This window comes from Bison bison, unplaced genomic scaffold (genome assembly GCF_000754665.1).
Source record: "Bison bison bison isolate TAMUID 2011002044 unplaced genomic scaffold, Bison_UMD1.0 scf7180017850860, whole genome shotgun sequence".
Taxonomy (NCBI): domain Eukaryota; kingdom Metazoa; phylum Chordata; class Mammalia; order Artiodactyla; family Bovidae; genus Bison; species Bison bison.
This window is the reverse complement of record NW_011481433.1, coordinates 27,756-28,389: the sequence shown is the minus strand read 5'-3', so window position 1 is coordinate 28,389 and position 634 is coordinate 27,756. Positions and strand designations below refer to the sequence as shown.

The 634-nt window shown below is 57.7% G+C and overlaps 1 protein-coding gene across 1 annotated transcript in view; it reads right to left on the bottom strand.

Annotated features, from left to right (window-relative positions):
* The window catches only part of HDAC4 (histone deacetylase 4), a 21,398-nt gene that overhangs the window by 1,122 nt on the left and 19,642 nt on the right, over positions 1–634 (bottom strand). The window contains exon 4 of the mRNA XM_010849455.1: positions 251–335. Within this exon, the coding sequence (XP_010847757.1) occupies positions 251–335 (85 nt within the window). The remainder of the gene's footprint in view (positions 1–250; positions 336–634) is intronic.

Genomic DNA, 634 nt, shown 5'->3' with positions numbered 1-634 from the left:
ACAAAGCAGAGCTGGTGACCTGGCTGTGGCAGGCTGTCGGGATGTTAACGGGGGTGAGAGGAGAGTCACCGGCTCATCACATTCACACTGAAAGCCACGTCTCAACATGCAGGTCTGGGGACGCTACTGGCGGTGAGAGAGAAGCAGGGGGTTGGGGTGGGGGGTGGGGAGGTGGGAGAAGGGCTGTGGAGTCCGGCCCCTCCCTTGGGGGGGGGCGTCTCCCTCCTGAGCCCTGGGCCAGGCCACTTACTGTGGATTTCAATGACCTTCTCCATCGACCGCACAGCGTTGGCATTGGGTCTCTGCTGTAAGACCTTTTCTGGGAGAGGATCGAGCTGGGGACGAAAGAAGAATACATGGTGAATTCGAGGCTGTCAGTAGAATCCCCGTGTGTGTTCAGATGGGACGTCCGGATCAGCGTCTTCCTCACGTGTACGTGCTAACAGAGAAGATAGCTTGAAAAAGCCAGAGGTGGCTGTGGCATTACATAAATGTTTTCACAGAAGTAGACTTATTTTCCTTAAGGTGTTTCCCCTAGGAGGCTCTCGGGTACGTTCGTGGGTGCCCGTTGTAGGCAGGACACTGGCTGGTGTCCAGGGGCAGCTGGTGCAGAGGGGCGGCGGCGTGGGCTCCA